The sequence below is a fragment of the Perna viridis genome, chromosome 3, assembly GCF_037379345.1.
Source record: "Perna viridis isolate PV_CMFRI_1.1 ecotype Kerala chromosome 3, ASM3737934v1, whole genome shotgun sequence".
In the NCBI taxonomy this organism is placed as follows: Eukaryota; Metazoa; Mollusca; class Bivalvia; order Mytilida; family Mytilidae; genus Perna; species Perna viridis.
In genome coordinates this window covers 14,102,050-14,117,145 of record NC_142447.1, presented here as the reverse complement: position 1 = coordinate 14,117,145, position 15,096 = coordinate 14,102,050, and the positions used below count along the sequence as shown (strand labels likewise).

Here is a 15,096-nt window from a genome sequence, read left to right as displayed (position 1 = left end):
CTGATTAAATGGAGATTGTATTTGATACTTGACACAATTGTTTACCACTTTTAGATGGCTTGTTGCACGTAAGAAAAAAAAAAACAATTCAAATGTCATTGTGGGAATACTTAGTTCAATTTATATACCCTCTGGTCAAATTGACGGCTATTATTGTCTGATAAGTAACTTTAATTTTATCAAAGTAGAGCTACAAATGTGATCTTGTGTAGTTGTCTGCTTACAGAAGCTCTAAATATTAAAAAAAAAATGACAAAATGTCCATGTCTTAACATGAATGAACAAAAATATTTGATTAATTTTGATTAGCATATTAATAAACTAACTGTGATTCCCGTAATTAATGATTGTACATTAATATATTTCTGAATTTGAAAATTTCTGCTTCCTTGTTTTCCCTCATATTTCATCCCTGCAGGTGTAAAGTTGTTCATTTAAACAAGTTTTGCTATTGAGTTTCAAATAATGCTTTAAATGTGGTCCCAAATAATTTCACTGATGTATAAATTACCAATGATTTCTTCTTTTTTTTCAGTGGTGTTCACCACAAAGGGAAAAATTGTCAGCCAGATCTGAAAAAGAAACAGATTGAAATACAGTTACTAAATAACAAACAACATCTGTATCCCAATGTACTTACTGTAGGCGGACAATCAAAATTTAAACTACGGGACCCCAAACCTAATGGTGGGTGGGGAGACATTAGGGATAGGGAGTTGTGTTTAAGTTTTGTGAAGGGGCATGTTTAACAAAAACTGTTTTTATAGGTGTTTATCGTTTGTTCTTTAGGAAAATTTTGTTCAACTATTGTTTATTTTTTTATCAATTGTTCATTTTCATATGACAGATGTTAAGTAGTTATCTGTCTAAGAATCAGGCAAAGTGTATATAAAGTGTGGAACATGAAGAAAAAAGGCAGCGATCTTATTGCATTGTCCCAGTACTGTAAACATATTCATTTTTGTGGTGTACTAATTTTCGTTATTTTTGCAGTGGATAGAACAGCGCTAAAAACAGCGAAATTGATTTTTAACACTTTATAACACTAATCATTTTTTTTAAACTGCAAAAATTGATACCAGCGAAAATGTTTATTTAACAGAATCCGTGAAAATTAATACGTATACAGTATTTATACCTTATAGCCTCCAGAACCATCCATCAAAGTGTAACGTAACCTGTTTTGAAATGTTGATACTTATAGGTCAACTAAAGGTTGGAAAACGTTCCTATACTATTTCCCTATATAAGGAGTCAAAAAATATCTGCGATCGTACAGGATAAATTTGAATAGCTTTTTGTTGGTTTTCTAGATGTATCAAATATGTTTGAGGAAAAGAAGATCAAATTGAGAAAAATGATTTGCCACTCATTGCCTGATTCTTACACAGAATGGTACTTAATTTTTTTTTCTCCAAATTGATGATTCATAGTCATTTCATTATCATTTATGACATCTTTTTTCCATTTTTTTCTCAATTTTTAGGGTAGCTTTATATAATATATGATAACTTGTAAATGACCCATGCTAGCTTGAAAAAAGTAAACACTTTACCAAAATTGTATACTTATTTGATTATTACAAAAGCTTTAAAAAGACTAAATAAATACTCTTCCATGTTGGATTGGTCCCATGTATTGGTTTGCATAATAAGTTCATAATTTATTAAGAAAATGTCTATATCTGTAAGTGCTCAGTTTTAGGAGTATTTTATTGAGTAATGTAAGCATGAAGATTAAGATATTCACCTATAGTATTGATTAGGCCAAGAAAAAAAATATGTCTGTCAAAGGTTACATTTAAAAAAAAAAAATTGGGAAGGTAGATAAGCATTTTCATTCCAATTAAATTTTTCTTCTTTTTTTTTGGCACAGGTTCACCTTTACTTCAAATCATTAATGTCTGGGTGTTGTTTTGTTGTTTCATGGAGATGTCAACAACATCTTTGAATGTTATATTGATAAATATTTTTGTGGTCATCATGCTGCTGGTTGGATTTATTTACAACTAGGTCGTCTATATGCATTGAAGAATGTGATAAGGCTGTGTTGTCTCAAACATGGAAAAGACTTTGGAAAATGGAAATAACTGATTTTTATCTTTTATTTTTAGTTAGCAGCTGAAATGTCCTAGGGTGAGGACAACAAAATAGAGTTGGTTGAGTAACTATAAACAGACATTTTTTTTCTTGGCCTTAGAAATATACCCATGTCTTTGGTGTAAAGAAGTGCTCATAGAGCTATTCAATAAAAACATGTTTTGATCCAGAGAAGGATCTTCCAAGACAATTTTTCCATCTATTATTTAATATTAACAATCTTATTTTACATTTTATATAAAAAGAAATATGTATACAACTGACTCATCTCCAGAAGCCAAATTATGCCAGAAGCATATATCTTCACGTTAAGATTTCACTACAGTGGACAAGATTTGGGCATATGTTGCTCTATTAAATTGCCAAATTTAATGCAAAGCATAAACTTTTTTCATCCTGATTCTTCGAAGTGTTACAATTGAAATGACTCTCAGTATAATACTTTTCCTCTTAATCATTAAAGTGCCTTTTTCAATGTATTTTTTTGCATTACCTCCCCTTTCTAACATTTTAATCTTTTCCATTGAGGTTTTTGTTCTTTTCCTGATGGGATCTACATTCAGGTTGAGGTTTTTGTTCTTTTCCTGATGGGATCTACATTCAGGTTATTTTTCTATTGATGAACTTGCTATTTTATTATCAGTTTTATATTGTGACTGTATCATTATCCATGGTGTACCAAGTTTTGAGGCTTTCGATTGTTTGGCAAACCAGGAATTTTTTTTCCAAACAGATTTGAAATTTTCCATTCATCAGTATAATGGTGTTGTTATCTAATAATTCCAAATCTATGAGGTGATGCATCTTTCCTAAACCATTAAAATTGGTTCCCATGAATAAAAGTACTTTCACAGTTATGGATGAATTAGTTTTGGTTCATGGTCTTAATTGAGGGATAGCTACATAATTATAGCGTTTTCTTCATTTCTTTCTAGTCGTAGAGTAATTTTGAATGTTTTAGTATGAGTCTTATTGTTATACTTTTAAAGTCCATAGTCTAAATTTCCTGAATTAATTCAGATATATTATACCTTCTTTAATCTTCCTCTGATATTTGTACTTACATTTTCTGTAAGAATCAGGCAGTGGGTGGAACATCGTACAAAAAACCACCATTTTGAAAGTTTAATTTGACAATTTGCATTGAAACAAGGAATACAGCCAAGATTTAGATTTGGTAAATTGAGTTACAAATTACTTGAAATGCATTGAAAATGATCATTTCAAGGGCAGATAATGTCAAAAACCTTATTTTTCTACCATTCTATAGAAAAATTTCTTTACAAATCCAGTGCTCTGGGGATCAAATAGTGATCTTTTCATATAGAGAAACATCAATGAGTGAAATTGTATTGTCAGATCTGTGGGGTTTTCTGATTTTTCCTATTTTGCCTGATTTTTACAAAATAAGATCCAGCTTTATATATTATAATTCAGTCTTTAATTCTGTTATGCTTTAGTTTCCACAACATGTTTACTTTGATAAAATATGGTAAGGATTGTTTCAAGAGTTGACTTCAAAATTTTTTTCCTTCACTAAATTGTACATATTAAAAGGCATATCAACTGAAGCGGGAGATAATCTTTAGAAACATTTGATTTTTTTTTTACTCTTTACACTGAAATAACTATATGTTACATCTGTGTGAGTCGGAGTATTCATAAGACTGTTTTAAGTGTTAACAAATTGAATTATAATTTGTGTTATCTCCCTTTGTCCTAAAATTTAAATATGCATAACCCAATAACAAGCAAAATTTTCTTAGAGCTAATATTAGGAAGGTGGTTTTAACATTCAGATAATAGAATATGTTCCTCATGCAAGTGACGTGTATTTTCTTAAATTGTCCACTGTGTACAGATGGGAATGTAAAATTCATATCAACTTTTAGCAGTGTATGTGATTTCATAGACAATCTTATCATTTAACTAATATCTTCTTTGAAATAGCAGATATACAGTCATTGCATTAACAACTAGCCCTATGCAAGATTCTTGTAAAAATTTATCCTGGCAGGTGGAAATTTGTCTTACAAAGGAAACTTGAATGCAGGTTCTTACACAGACTTTATATACCTCTGTGCCAAAGTCTGCTTTCCTACCTATCAGTTTAAATAATGGAATTTTTTAAGACCTATTCCTGGTTTGTAATAAGACAATTAAATTTAGATAAAAAATGTAATGGTCTTGTTTCCTGCTACTAACTGGAAAGAAATAGGTAGGTGGGAAAATTATATTTTAAAAAACATTTTACTGTACATTGACTTAATGAGGAAAATGAGCCAATATCGTCGTGCAATGTTAAGGTAATAGGCAGACAAAATTGAGTAAGTAGGGTAGCAGGAAACAGGCATGCATTTGTATTATTTTCTTTGGGCTAACACATAATTTTAAGGTCAGTATGCCTTGAATCAGAGGTGCGTATTTTCTTGTGCCAAAGTTGTTTATATATAACAATTTTAAACATTGAAATGTGTGTAAACAATGTATTTGTGACTTCACAATCGATTTTGTGTGTACTGATGTTGGCATTTTGCTTTAAAAATCTTGTGTTTTGTTCATGGGTATTTCTTAAACTATGGTTTGAATTATTTAAAAATTTTTTTTTTTTTTTTATGTTGGTTCAAACTCAGAAATTGTTATACATGCTTTATTGTCAGTCTGTAGGTTGAAATTTTTTTAAAAGTATGTGTTCTTTTTGGTTTGAAGTTTTAAAAAAAAAAAAAAAAAAAAAAAAAAAAAAAAAAACTTCTTTTTTTCTGCAATATTTTTTTACAGCAATGAAAAGGGTGAACATCATATTTTTCATATTTCTTATCTTTGCTTTAAATGGTTTTTGCATTCAATAAAGGTAATAGTAATAAACCAAATATTTCTTACTCGCTGTAATTATGTCATGAGTTGCTATTATTGTTTCTGACTGTATATTTTGTTTGTTTTTGAATAGCAATAGCATAATATTCATTAAATTTGGTTTTTTTTATTTCATTTGGATGAGTGAAGATATGAATTACTGTATTATTTTTATATCTTTAACTTATATCATATTCATAATTAGTTCAATGTTTTATCGAGTATTGCTGTCTACATCTGTAGCCTGCTTTTAGTTTTAATAATAACCCGACAAATGACACACTGCAGTGTTGTAGGATTCCTGTTTCCTGTTACTTGGGACAAGTGAAATTTGGGTCAGGGAAAGTTAGGTACTTAGTTACATTTTCCCGTGGCAAGTTGAAAACTTCATATGCTGTAAGGATTTGTTTTGTTAGGAAAGCAGTCATTGACTGTGGGAAAGTTGATTTTATATGGATTTTTGCCAAGGAAACCTCTATTTCTGAAAAATCCTAGAACACTGCAGTCACTCTTACTGTGTCAAATTCAGTATTTTTTACTTTAAGGAGGTAGACCTAGGGTAGGAAACATAACTCTTGAAATCAGTGATATGTTTTCATCATATACAATTTCACAAAAGGCTATTAAGCTTTCATTTGAAACAGAATGAAACCAGTCCAAGTTACTTAGATGCTTTCATGACAGTGATGTAAAATGCTGAACTCAAACGTTCCAATGACTTGTAAGAGTTGTTTCCCTTACCCTAGGTCTACGTCCTTAAAACGTGTTACTGTAAACAAACTTATTTTGGCAGAAACTTATTTTTAAATTTTAGGATTCCTATCCAATTTTAGTGTCTATTTATATTTGCACATAATACTCGCTTAAAGATATATCCTTTATATGAGGCTTATTGTCAGAACTTCATCAGTATATTCACATTTTTGTCTAGCTTACAAGCTTAGCAAAATTCAATTTCCTTCATAAAGAAGTAGGTCTAGAGTAAGTAAATTAAGTAAAATATTATTACTAAGTGTACATGTGTAAATGTTTTGTTTTTGACGAAAGTTTTTGTTTTGTGCTTGTGATAATTTGAAGTTCCAGAATATCTACAATGATGTGATTAAAGTTTTGTGCTTCTAGCACAAGATTGAAAACTGAAGTACTTACTATTGTTCAGCGCATATCAAATGTACTCAGAGTGTTTTTAAGGTCACGTTACTTGGATATTATATTCATGGCTCAGTTTCATGAAATATCTCTAATTGATTTTTTCCTCAAATTTCTCATTTGGTCTAGCTAATTGGTCAAGTTTTGAATTGAGGAAACCTTAAGGAGGTACCCCTAGAGTAAGGGATATAACTTGTGAAATCAGTGCTATGTTTGTATCATATTCAATTTCACCAAAGCCTGTCAAGCTTTCCTTTGAAACAGAATGAAATCAGTCCAAGTTACTTTGATGCTTACACAAGATTGATGTAAAACGGTGAATACAAACATTCCAATGATGAGTTGTGTCCCTTACCCTAGGTCCACCACCCTGTATTAAGATTTTTTAAGAGACCAGATTGGATATATCAACCCTTCTTAATTCCATGTGCTGTATTTTCTGAAATAATTATTTTTATTGATATGAAAAATATGACAGAATTTTACTTACAATCTTTGACTCATGCTGTAAAGAATTTTAACCATGTATACTGTAACATTTTAATCCTAAGTTTAATTTTAACAAAATGGTCTCAGGATCTGTGAATTCACTCTATTATAATAGGAAATGTAGTATGCTAGTATACAGCATGTTTTTGTTTGGATGAAAGTAATACTGGGATATGATAATTGCAGGGCTGAACATTTTCATAGAAAACAAAAGTTCTTGTCCTGAAATAATTGAAATATCTGCCATTGAAAGGCTTTACTGTAATGGATTTATTTCAGATGTTGTAAGGACAGACCCCAGTGCAACAAAAGTAAAAAAAAACTTTAGTCTGAGAATATTCTTAACTTCCATGGTAACTTATATCAATGTCTTTGAAATCAATGACGTCATGAATGGTTAAGAATTTTCTCAGACTTATTTTAATAGTTTTTTGGCACTGGGGCCAGGTAATCTTATACAGTCTCAGACTTAAGTGACTTTAATAGTTTTTTTGGCACTGGGGCCAGGTAATCTTATACACTGTATAATATTGTCTATAAAAAATGAACTGACAGATTCCCATCCATTAAAGTGAAAAATTAAAGTAAAGCTTGATTTAACGTAACAAAAAAAATAGATAAATTATCCTAGTACAAGTCAATGTACAAAACTTATGCTTTCAGTCAGAGCTAATATAAATTGTATACCATATTGGTCACAAGTAAAAATTTTGAAGAGACCACAATTTCTGACCAAAGGAAAACAAACATCACAATAATTTCTAAATTTACAGTACTCAAATTAAGGAGGTAGACCTAGGGAAAAGGACATAACTCATGAAATCAGTGATATGTTTGTATCATATTCAATATCACCAAAGCCTCTCAAGCTTTCATTTGAAGCAGAATAAAATGAATGTAAGTTAATTAAATGTTTACATAAGATTGATGTAAAATGCTGAATACAAACGTTCCAATGATTTTTAAGAGTTGTGTCCCTTACCTTAGGTCTACCTCCTTAAACTTTAGCAGGAAGAAAACAAGAGGTTTTATGAAGACAAGTATTCAGTGATAATACTATATTAGCCTTTATTTTTTTTCCCCCATAAAATCAAGAAATATGTTATGAATGTATAACAGATTTTTATCACAAGTCTTCACATTTAACTGCCAGAACTGTAAACATGCAAGTTTGTCATCTCTAGGCTTGAAATGATTTTGATAAATTTTAGAAAGTGTTATTATCTGTTAAGTTCAGTTGAAACTGGTGCACTGAAACCTGTCTAAACCAAGCCAAACTCTTTTAGGACTGAAGGATTTGTTCAGATAATGTAGGTGTGCTATTTACACAGGTTCAAAATGCATTTCAATAGTCCTTTTTTATATCCCCAACTTTGACTTTGTTTTTCATGGTTTCAAGCAAAAGGGAGTAACTTTTTACAAATTTGTCTCTGACAGACTGGTTTACTGTCAAATTGGAGCAATGGACAGCAGGAGACTTAAAATCAAATATTCAGTTTATGAGAGCCACGGTAAATACTTAGATACTTTTAAATAACTTATTTCAAACCATTCAGGTACTTATCAAAGTGGAAATAGTTTAAATTTCCAAGAAAAATGTCAACTGTTTTACCTTTCCCCAATGAGACTGTCAATCAGGTTGTCAGGTGTTGGTGGGTTACGTCCTTTTGAAAAACTTGACTTGCATTCTGTGAATATGAAAAACGACTATTTATATCTAGGGACTTTAGAAAATGTCCAGTTTGGACAGGTTACTGTTTATTCAGGGTTTGGTTTAGACAGGTTTTGCTGTATTTTTTTTCATACTGCCTCTATTTCATACACATGCTTCTTGAAGCTTTAGAAGTTGAAAAAATGTCTGAAATGTATAAAAAAAAAAAAAAAAAAAGGTATCACACACACAAGCGGTAATTGTTTATTAACTGAACAACTATGCTCACTCAGGTAGTACTTTTCCTGTATATTTTTACTGGATGGTAAGTGTAAGTTGTGATTATGGCTGAAAGTACATAAGTCGGTGATTGACTCAGTTACTATTGTAATTTAGATAAGGAGTAAATAGTTATGAATGATTGCTGTTACCTTTATAGCATTTTGAAGTAGAGTGATACTGTATTCAATATAAATCTAGCTTGGCTTTTGAGTGATTTAAATAGCTCTCTAGGTAGAATTATACCAATGTGCCCTGCTTTATTACTACAGAACACCTGTGTGATCTTTTGGACACTGTCTTTTAAATTTGAATAGATCCAAATTACCAAGATTATCATAACTGACCGCTATACAGTGACCAAAGACTACACAGGTGTTCTGTGTAAATAAAGTATGCACATCGGTATAATTTAGGGTAGAGAGTTTTTAAGTCACTCAGAATCCTAGCTAAATTTGCATTGAAATTGGTATCACTCTATTTCATATTGCTATAAAAATGTGAGTATGCTTATTGAAAATGTATAGGCTTTTATAGTAACATATGGCACCTTTTTTGTAAAGTATTGATTAGACAGTTTTATGTGTATAGGTTTTATCTATATTTTTTGTTTTTGTTTTGCAAAGTTGTCTTAGTAAATTTGTTTTGCAACATTACAGGTGTATCCAGAGATTCTCAAAAGAGGGGGCCCTTACTGGCCAAAGAAGGGGCCGGCTCTGTCATGACTCAGTGATTTACTATATAATCAATTGAATTTTTCTGACCTAGGAGGGAGGGGGCCACTTGGATCTGCCTATGAACAGAATTTGTCAGGCTTAATTGCAACTCAAAATGAAATTCTTGCCAACTTTGTATGCCAATACATAAATATTCGCAGAATTCACTGATTTTTGTAGAGAAAAGCAGCTTAGAAGCATGAGTATTTTTTTTTATTTTACAACTCAACATAAATAGTACATTTTTGTGTGGATATGAAATTTTCATGATCTTGGGAAGTTCTGTTTTTTCATTGAGTCTTGTAAAATTATTGAACCTTTCAAACTGGTGTAGATGTTATGCATTTAATATTCATGAGAACATTTCATTTGTTGTTTTTTATATATGTTTTTTTATTCTAATTTATTGGTAAATATTTAAGTAATATTAGCTATTTTTAATATGCATATTTTGATACTCTTTCTAGGGATCAGACCGTGGCTATAAAATTGAACATAGACTCTAGTATATATTTTAAATGTAGAAAATCAGGAAAGTAACTGACTTTCCAAATTTTCATATTTTCAGTATTTTTTTCATCAGAATCAAAGATTAAAGACCAACTTTTGTCATATTTCTCTCTGGTAAAATGAAATATGATTTCATTCCATTTTTTTTATTTGGTAAGTAGAACAATTCTGTGGTAGTTATTCTGTCAAATTGTATAATGATGTTGCATTTTATTGACAATTACATCCCTTTGGTTAGGTGTAGACAAATGATTGTAAGTTTAACTTAAGAAGATTTCTAAAATGTACTGTTCAGTAGGTGAGTTATCTCATATGCATCATAGATTTTTTTTCTGATTTAGCTTGATTTGTTTTTTAATGATTAGTCATTGCCATCTAAATAGCTGTATCTTTACAAATAAGCCTGTTGTGTTCAAATGCTTTGAAAAATGGTAAATTTCAGGATTTAAAAATTTAGACTTATAATTTCATACAATTCAAGTCTATTTGGTTTATTACGGCAATGGTAGAAGTGATTATATGAAAATATGAAATCAAATGAAAAAAAAATAAAGCAAAGTATTTTCTGCTGTGTGCAATAAGATTTATTTTATGGCAATCTTCATTTCTGTATTTGTGTCATGAACTAAACCATTTGATAACAGACCAACATCCAAGAGAACACACATTTCAGTTCAAATATGGAAACAAAATGATTTAACGTTTTTTTTTATAATTCTGGTCCGAAGGGCCTGTGCTTTTCATTATATTTTCAGTCAGGTGGACTACAACTTGACCAAATTTCTTAAGTAATGGCTAAAAAATACCATGAAATCCATTATTTACAATCTCTCTCAATAAAAATCATTCTTCATCATTTAACATTTTAATAACCACAATTTTATGTTTACTCAAAAAATATCGGGTACAATATAGCTTTATTGTTAAAGAAAATAACCAGAAGTGCATTTTGGGAAATATTTACATTTTAGCTTTGATTTACTAAGTTCAAAAATTATAAATTAGTTCAGTTATTTTAATATGTTGTAACTGCAAAATTAAGAAAAATAGGCTGACTTCTGAAACTATAATATAATGGGGATCTAAGTGTTTGGGTGAAGGGGATTGAGTAAATAAAATTTACCTCATATGGGAGGTAAACCTTATTTTTTAGGATGGTATAATTTATGAAAATTTGAGATTTCATGGAGAATTGTTCAAATTTAGGAAACAGGGCATTATATGTCTTCTGTGCTATTTAATGTTGGATGGTTCATTATTCAATTAATGAAAGTTATTTACTTCCTGGTTTTGTGGCTAAAATAGAAATATAGTTTGTTTTCTCATTTTACAAGCGGGCTGTTGATGAAGGTATAACAAGGTTTAATTCAGTACTAAACAGTGTATATGTCATAAAACTGTTGGTTTAATAAATTTCTAAATATTGTATGTGTATGTGGTATTTTGTAGACTTGGTTATGTTTTATTGTCTTCTGTATTGTTTTGTTGTTAATTATTTTAACTGTTAATTTTAATTTAAAGGCAGAAAATTTATGAATTAACTTGTACACAAGTATGAACAATTATTAAATATGGAAGAAACATTAGTTTTGTTTTGTCTTTATAAACTGAGCGAAGTTAATAGCTTTGATGTGTTTTTTGTCTGGGGAAGATCCAGAAATTTATTAATGTGGGAGGATGGTACAGATTCTGAAAGTTGTGAAAAAAAGCAGTGGTCCTTTTCACAAAAAATCGTAAGTGTAAAATTAGTCGTAAGTTATGACGTCATATGTAAATAAAAGTATTGTGACGTCAGAACTTACGACTAATTTTACTTTACCACAGGTTCCCAGGCGCGGATCCAAGGACTGGCGTACTAGGTGTACGCCCCCCTAAATCGGTAACAAAAATAAATTTCACAAGTTTCACCCCATAATATGTTTTGCCTTGCTTTGCACGGCATTTAATTCAATTAACGCCCCCCCCCCCCCCAAACTAAAATCATGGATCCACCCTGCTTCCAGCCTATCATTTCTTAATTTTTTTTTTCAAATTTTCCATAACAATAACAAACCCAACAATGGGGGTCAGATTCCTGGAATATTTGCCCCTGGACCCACCACTGATTTTTTAACATGTTTAAGACGAAATAGCCATAGAAACCTTATCCAGCAAGCAAATGGTTTCAATGATATACACAACCGCATCTCTGATCTCAGGATAGCGTGCTTGCCTCGGGTGAAGAAAGTCGTTGATTCGATCCTTGACTGAGCCACACCAAATTCTTCAAATTTGGTATTCTGAGAGGGTTTTTTTCACGAAAAGAAACATAGTACCTGCACCTTCTAAACATAATGACCACGTGACATAAGCCAAATAAACACCAATTCTCTTTTTTAAAGACTTAAATGTAATTAATGCATTATGATTTCTAAGTCACACCATCCATGAGATTTTATCTCTTATTTTGTTTGCCAACATTTAATATTGCTTTAACAACGTTGTCTCGGTGGATGGATGGTTGAAATACTATCTGGTGTCAACGTATAACTAATATATTTGTGTGACAAATATGAGTCATGTTCTCTGTATTAGATTGGTAATAAATAGTCATGTTTAGGGACGAGTACTAGTATTCAGATGACCTTAGTAACATTGTTGGGTAAGCATTATTATAGTCTCAATTCTACAATCTTATCTGGTAATCTTACTTAATAAATTCAAAATATCATGGATACTGCTCTTAATTAAAATAAATACGGTGTTTTAAAGAACTAGTCCGCAACTTAATTGAAACCTGAAATGCCTTTCGACATTCGTTAGCAACACTTCCAATACAATTTAATTTGATGAAAGTGATAAATGTCAATGATACATCAGCCTCACTGATTTACCATTTAGGACGAAGGGGAGATGGTGGCTAAAAATGGTCATATTTGAGGTAAGATGTGTTTGTTTGTTTATTTTGTTTGTTTTGTTTTATTATGCCCTTGCTTTAAAATTAATGTACGTAAGCAAGAGAGCTAAGGTGTCTCTACAGAAGTTCAATGTAGGATTTTAGTTCAGACAATTTGTTATTCACATCCCCTCTTAAAGAGATTAAGCTGCAGATGAATTATAAATTGATATTTTTTTCGTACATTAAGGAGATAGAGCTAAGGTAAGGGACATAACTCATGAAATCAGTGATATGTTTGTATCACATTAAATTTCACTAATGTCTTTCAAGCTTTCATTTGAAACAAAATGAAATCAGTCCAAGTTACTTTGATGCTTACATGAGATTGATGTAAAATGGTAAATGCAAACGGTCCAGTGATTTGTAAGAGTTATGTCCCTTACCATAGGTCTACCTCTTTAAAATCTCTATTGTGTCGGAATAAACCTGTGTATGAACTCGTAAAAACTGTCACAACTAAACAAACTTTGGGTGCGGTCCTAAGTATTGCACAATTATCTCTATGATTAAGTAAACTGAGAATCGAACAGAGTTAAATTAGCATTGGAAATGGAGGGAGAAAATTTCTGAGAGGGAAAAAGTGGAGGAGACAGAAATATATCTTTTTCACAATCAAAACCACTGATTGTTTTTTTTTAATTTCTTATCAATTACTGTCCTTTGATAGAATCTTTTTCTTATTGTGTAATACATCCAAGAATATAGGATTATGACATTTAAGCTGATAAACAACAATTTTGATAGAATGTTAATTTTCATTTTCAGATATTACTGGTACTAACCTATGTGTCCAGGTATCCATTAATTCAGGGTAAGTCACACCACACGAAATCATGTTCTAACATTTCTTATATTGACTCATTGAATTTGAAAAGAGAAGCAACATTTTTTTTTTCATTTTTACGGCGAAAAGATTTCTTCATATAATTTTTATGCATTTTTTCGCTGTAGTTTGCTTCTTTCTTATTCCAGGAAGTATTGTCACAAAATCAAGAGCCTGTTACCAAGGATGGAGTTGGATTTCCGGGACATGCTACAAACTTTTTTCTGATCCGTTACCATGGTTACAAGCGCGAAACAGCTGCTTCAAATATGGAGGCCGTCTTGTAAAGTTCGATGACATTCCACAGCAGACGGATGTTCAGAATACAATTCTAGCTGATACCAAATTCAATGTCTGGATTGGACTAAAAACTAACGTATTCAGTTTAATTTATATGATTTTTTTTACATTTTACTGTACTACTTAAATCGGATTGTTTCTTTAAAAATATGGGAAAACTTTCGTAATTGCAAGCACATTGGAGTTATAGCAAAATGCATATATTGTCCATAGAAGCGTTTTGTGTATACATGCGTGGTTTAGATTTTGTTTGTTTGTTTTGTTTTGTTTTGTTTGCTTGGTTTTTATTTTGCTGTTTTTTTGTTTTTTTGTTTTTGTTTGTTTTTGTTTTTTTTTGTGTATTTCTTTGTTTTTGTTTTCTTTTTAACAGACCAACGTATGAAGGACTTGCAAACTACTGCAACACATTTAGAATAATGTTGGGAATCTAAAGTAAAGCCTTTATTACTTACCCCACGATATATATACATTTTTGTACATATTAATTCAAATTTAACATTTTCAATGTGCAGCACATTGTGATACTAGTCTTGACATGTGCTTTGTGCTTTTTATCTCATTAATCACAGGGTACTGACTGGACATGGACAGACGGCCAGAGCAACCAGTATAACAGTTTCCAAGGTTCTGGTACAGGTATTCAGTGATATTTAGTTACTGCACCCCTTAATTATTCCGACGTGTCAATATTCCCCTTGCCAGGGAGGGAGTGTTGAGGGATTATGATGACTCCCTTTTAGGCACAAGTGCATCATAATGGTTAAAAAAATGCTCATGCACATTTGATGTTGAGGAAGTTTTGTCTTAATATCCCACATAAATCCAGCTACGTGTAATATATTATTGAGAATACATGTACAGTTAAGATTAGAATACAATATAAAACTCAAATATTTTATGATGGAAACATTTTTGAAAAGATTTCTCCCTAAAAGAAATTTGAAACAAAATAAAATCAATATATATCAACAAGTAACCAAATGTGATTTCATTTTTTTGTATTACTTACATAGTTGATGCTGCACTTGGACGTTGTGTCAAGATGGATTCAATATTTTGGTACAAAACTCACTGTAATGGAACCTATCCGTACATCTGTCAGCTCCATACAGTTGGTAAACTGAACAATTTACGATTTAAGATAATATTTAGGCTTATCTTGAAAATTTTTTTAGCTGCACATAGCAGTGGTAGTTCCAGGGATTTCCGGAAGTTGGAACGCGCAATTTTGTGCAACATTTCGGCAAAAAGTAGCATGGAATCCCCTTTTGAAGATCTCTGGGTCCGCT

At 31.1% G+C, this 15,096-nt stretch overlaps 2 protein-coding genes across 2 annotated transcripts in view; both read left to right on the top strand.

Annotated features, from left to right (window-relative positions):
* LOC148621107 (alpha-1,6-mannosyl-glycoprotein 2-beta-N-acetylglucosaminyltransferase-like) overlaps positions 1–2,578 on the top strand; it is a 36,603-nt gene extending 34,025 nt beyond the window's left edge. The window contains exon 9 of the mRNA XM_088575149.1: positions 536–2,578. Coding sequence (XP_088431275.1) covers positions 536–749 — 214 coding nt within the window. The 3' untranslated portion in view covers positions 750–2,578. The remainder of the gene's footprint in view (positions 1–535) is intronic.
* Positions 2,579–12,330: 9,752 nt separating this feature from the next.
* Positions 12,331–15,096, top strand: part of LOC148621106 (uncharacterized) — a 38,106-nt gene continuing 35,340 nt past the window's right edge. Inside the window, exons 1-6 of the mRNA XM_088575148.1 lie at positions 12,331–12,387; positions 12,627–12,666; positions 13,450–13,495; positions 13,657–13,883; positions 14,377–14,443; positions 14,821–14,922. Of these exons, the coding sequence (XP_088431274.1) occupies positions 12,652–12,666; positions 13,450–13,495; positions 13,657–13,883; positions 14,377–14,443; positions 14,821–14,922 (457 nt within the window). The 5' untranslated portion in view covers positions 12,331–12,387; positions 12,627–12,651. The remainder of the gene's footprint in view (positions 12,388–12,626; positions 12,667–13,449; positions 13,496–13,656; positions 13,884–14,376; positions 14,444–14,820; positions 14,923–15,096) is intronic.